Source organism: Girardinichthys multiradiatus, chromosome 3 (genome assembly GCF_021462225.1).
Source record: "Girardinichthys multiradiatus isolate DD_20200921_A chromosome 3, DD_fGirMul_XY1, whole genome shotgun sequence".
Taxonomy (NCBI): Eukaryota; Metazoa; Chordata; class Actinopteri; order Cyprinodontiformes; family Goodeidae; genus Girardinichthys; species Girardinichthys multiradiatus.
Window position 1 is genome coordinate 33572120 of NC_061796.1, and position 3523 is coordinate 33575642.

General features: G+C 39.0%; 1 protein-coding gene across 1 annotated transcript; it reads right to left on the minus strand.

Annotated features, from left to right (window-relative positions):
* Window positions 1–1166: 1166 nt before the first annotated feature.
* LOC124866265 (trypsin-2-like) lies at window positions 1167–2671 on the minus strand. The gene is made up of 6 exons (XM_047361973.1): window positions 2518–2671; window positions 2273–2423; window positions 1917–2167; window positions 1671–1807; window positions 1441–1542; window positions 1167–1314 (listed from the first exon to the last, which is right to left on the minus strand). Exons 1-6 carry the CDS (start codon window positions 2555–2557, stop codon window positions 1267–1269), a joined length of 729 nt encoding a protein of 242 aa, XP_047217929.1. The 5' UTR covers window positions 2558–2671; the 3' UTR covers window positions 1167–1266.
* Between the last annotated feature and the right edge of the window lie 852 nt (window positions 2672–3523).

The window sequence follows — 3523 nt, forward strand, 5'->3', positions numbered from 1 at the left end:
AATGACCTGGTCCCACTTCTTACTCTCCAGTTTCCTAAAGATGTGCCTTAAAGTACACAGCTCTAAATTAAACCAGAGAGTCAGGTTCCTATGCCTGATAACCTTCTTTTTCAAGGCTGGTACAGTTTCTATTCATAGTATCAATACAATCAACAAGAAAATCAATTTGTGAAGGGATAGAAATGAGGTTGTGGCCTTCTATGACACAATTAATTGTTATTAGATTATTGTTTAGGCATGAAACATGTGTGCACATATTAGAGGTAGATGTTTCATGCAAACCCAGTGGCAAATTTCAGCATTATGACAAAATGTGTCAATTTAAGAGAATCTCAAAGTTATGTACAATATGAAAATACACTGTAAGTAGTACAACATTACTTGAGAAAAGGCACAATATGACATAAAACCAAGAGTTTTATGAATTATGATTTATTTATTGGTGTCAAACTGTCTACATCCCAGTGCCATGGGATGAAAAATAGCCTCATAGTCTAATTTCTCCTCACAACTTGGTGTGTTGTGACATCTGAGGAACTTCATTTTCATCTCATTGGACTAATCAATACTGAATGGAGCATCAATACATATGAAATGACCTTCAACATTTTATTCTTGACCAGGGACAGGAAAGTCAGACGTAGTCAGTAGATATAATGGTCATTGAGCTTGAGTGCATTACTTCTTATTTTAATTGAAAAACTGGAATTGCCGCTTCCAGGTGTTTCAGAAGCTCTGTGCAGGGTTCTTGGACAGTACTACAGAAATTCCTTTGACTCCTGGGACAGAAATCGTTTAAGGAGCACATCGTTATGGCTGGTTTGTGGTAAAATGATTTTCGGTTAATTTCCAGATTTTGGCCCCAATGATGTTCACTGGAAGATTCAGAAGTTTCAAAATAAATCTGCCATCAATACCATCGGTATGTTTTGCAACAATAAGGCTGCAAAGGTCTTGAGAGAGCTATTTGCTTTTACCCATCATGAGATGCTTCTTGTATGAAATGTTAGTAGTGAGAACGTTTTTTATAGGTCATCAGATAAATGAGATTAGTTTCAGTATAATGACAAAATGTGTCTTATTAAGAGGATCTCAACATTATTCACAAAATAAAGAAACATTTTGTAAACAAAGAAAGGAACTACATGTCATGAAACCAAGAGAAATAAAGTTCTATGATTTATTTATTGGTGTCAAACTGTCTACATATTGTACAGAATGATGGTGGAAATTTAGCAGTGTTAGATGGCCATTGTAGGATCCAGTTTAATAGCTGGACATGGTGTTCTGGAGCCAGTCGTTGAAGAGGCAGACCTGTGAATAAAGACAGTGTAGGATATGTTAGTACAAGAAGCATAAAAAACAAGAAACAACATTGGATTTTACATGCTGTTTATTTGTAGCTGTACTATTTCAAATACAAATATAATTTTGTTTTACCTTGGTGTAGACACCGGGATGGTCTCTCTCAGCACATCCGTATCCCCATGAAACAATGCCATGCAGCTCACCGTTGCACACAACCGGGCCACCAGAATCACCCTGACAACAAAGCAGATTAAAATGATTGAACCTGGTTCTTAAGTTGCTGGAAAGATGTTGGTTACATTCCTGGAACAGAAGCTGAGGTGTTGTGCCTGAGACGTGTATGGATTTGAATTGCTCCATACCTGGCAGGAGTCCTTGCCTCCCTCCAGGTATCCGGCACAGAACATGGAATCAGTGATCATTCCAGGGTAGGAGTTATTACAGTCCTGGTTGGATATGACGGGGATCTCCAGGCACTGCAGCCTGTTCTTGTCAGCAGCTGAATTGTGTAAAACAGAGCACAATATTAGTCTCTAAAATAACCCAATGGCAACCATATGTCAAAGCACTCTTTAACTCTGAGGAGCCACATTTTAGATCTTACTCACTTGAGCTCATGGTGTTGCCCCAGCCAGAGACTAAGCACATGGTACCAGCAGAAGCACAGCTGCTGGGCAGAGCCACAGGCTGGACATACTGGTTGAGGGTAGCGGCCCTGCTGAGCTTGATCAGCATGATGTCATTGTCAATGGTGTAGCTATTGTAACTGGGATGGCGGATGACATTGGAGGAGCTGATGAACTCTTCAGTTCCCTCGTTGATGTTGATGTGGTGCTCTCCCAGACGAACTTCAATACGGCTGCAAAGAGTTCAAAGACAAATTGTGAGTACAAACACATTAGAATGTTAATATAAGTAAATCAGGCCTTCTGTCATGAAGACACAAGTAATTATGGGCACTTACTTCTGGTAACAGTGAGCAGCAGACACAATCCATAACTCGTTGACCAGGGAGCCACCACAGAAGTGGTAGCCAACATTCAGAGACACCTGATGAGGCTGAGAGTGGGGTGTGCACTCATACCCTCCAACAATCTTGTCGTCATCCAAGGCAACTAAAACACAGAAAAAAAACATTAAGTGTTGAACTAAACATTTTGAAACTCAGTGTAGAAGCTTATTCAATGCAGAATAGACAAACAAACTTACAAGCAGCTCCAATGAGCAGAACAAACACCAGAGACCTCATTGTTGCTGAGTGATCTTGTTGATGAAAAAACTTCCTCTGCAGCCCTGGTTTATATAGAAAAGGTGGATCTGAGCTTTACTTATAAGAACACTTCTTTCTGTTATCTAGGACCAATACTCCCACAGTCATATGTGACCTGAAGAAAAACATTCTGGATGTTGGACAAACAAACTCTTTTTGCGCAGAGGGCTGGCCTTCAGAATTCCAGATATGCAGCTGAAGTATGTTTACCGTATATTCCAACATGATTTGAAGCAGATTAACGATAACCATAAGGTCTTGATGTTGGAAACAACAATCAGTAGAGCTTGGCATTGTTTTAATATCAAGCAACAAATGTTTTTCTGAACATATTCCAATTTTTCTTTACATTCTCACAATTATGTGCTGTTAACCTTTTGATTACAGTAAACTGTTGTACTAGTTACTCGTCATTTAAATAATTTACTGATATCAATATTAGCAGCCATAAAGGTACCACTGGTGCAAATCTACTGATGTGTGACTAAATGGTTTGAGAAGAGTCACAGATGTTTCCATTAGTTACTCATATTTCCAAAGAATTAGCAGAAAACTGAAAGGTTGGTTAATTAAGTTGATGGATTTCAATAAAGAATTCTGATATTGTGTCAGAAATGTTTATGGTCATACACCAGCTGGGTTAACGCTGTTTACATTACTCTTACTGCATGGATCCACTATTTCAAATTGAAGGCATAATGGGAAAACTCCATTTGTTCCCGTCGGCTGGAATATTTACAGACTCCTCGAGCTGTTGGACACAAGGAATCAGGAATTGGCTTACATGAACTTCAACCTAGGAGGCACAGAGGACAAGAGGAGCTCAAGTAAACTAGAACTCATGCAGCGATTTAATATTCACAATGGAAAGTGAATAAACTAGAAAAAAACTAGAGGAGATATATAGATGGCTTGACTATACCACAAAGGCTGATGATCAGGTGA

Excerpts from the sequence above, each read along its gene's own strand:
- LOC124866265 (XM_047361973.1), bottom strand. The coding sequence starts at position 2,557 with ATGAGGTCTCTGGTGTTTGTTCTGCTCATTGGAGCTGCTT. Across the intron at positions 1,808-1,916 it reads GGGCAACACCATGAGCTCAA|CTGCTGACAAGAACAGGCTG; the intron begins GTGAGTAAGATC and ends TACACAATTCAG. Across the intron at positions 1,543-1,670 it reads GAGGCAAGGACTCCTGCCAG|GGTGATTCTGGTGGCCCGGT; the intron begins GTATGGAGCAAT and ends CTTTGTTGTCAG.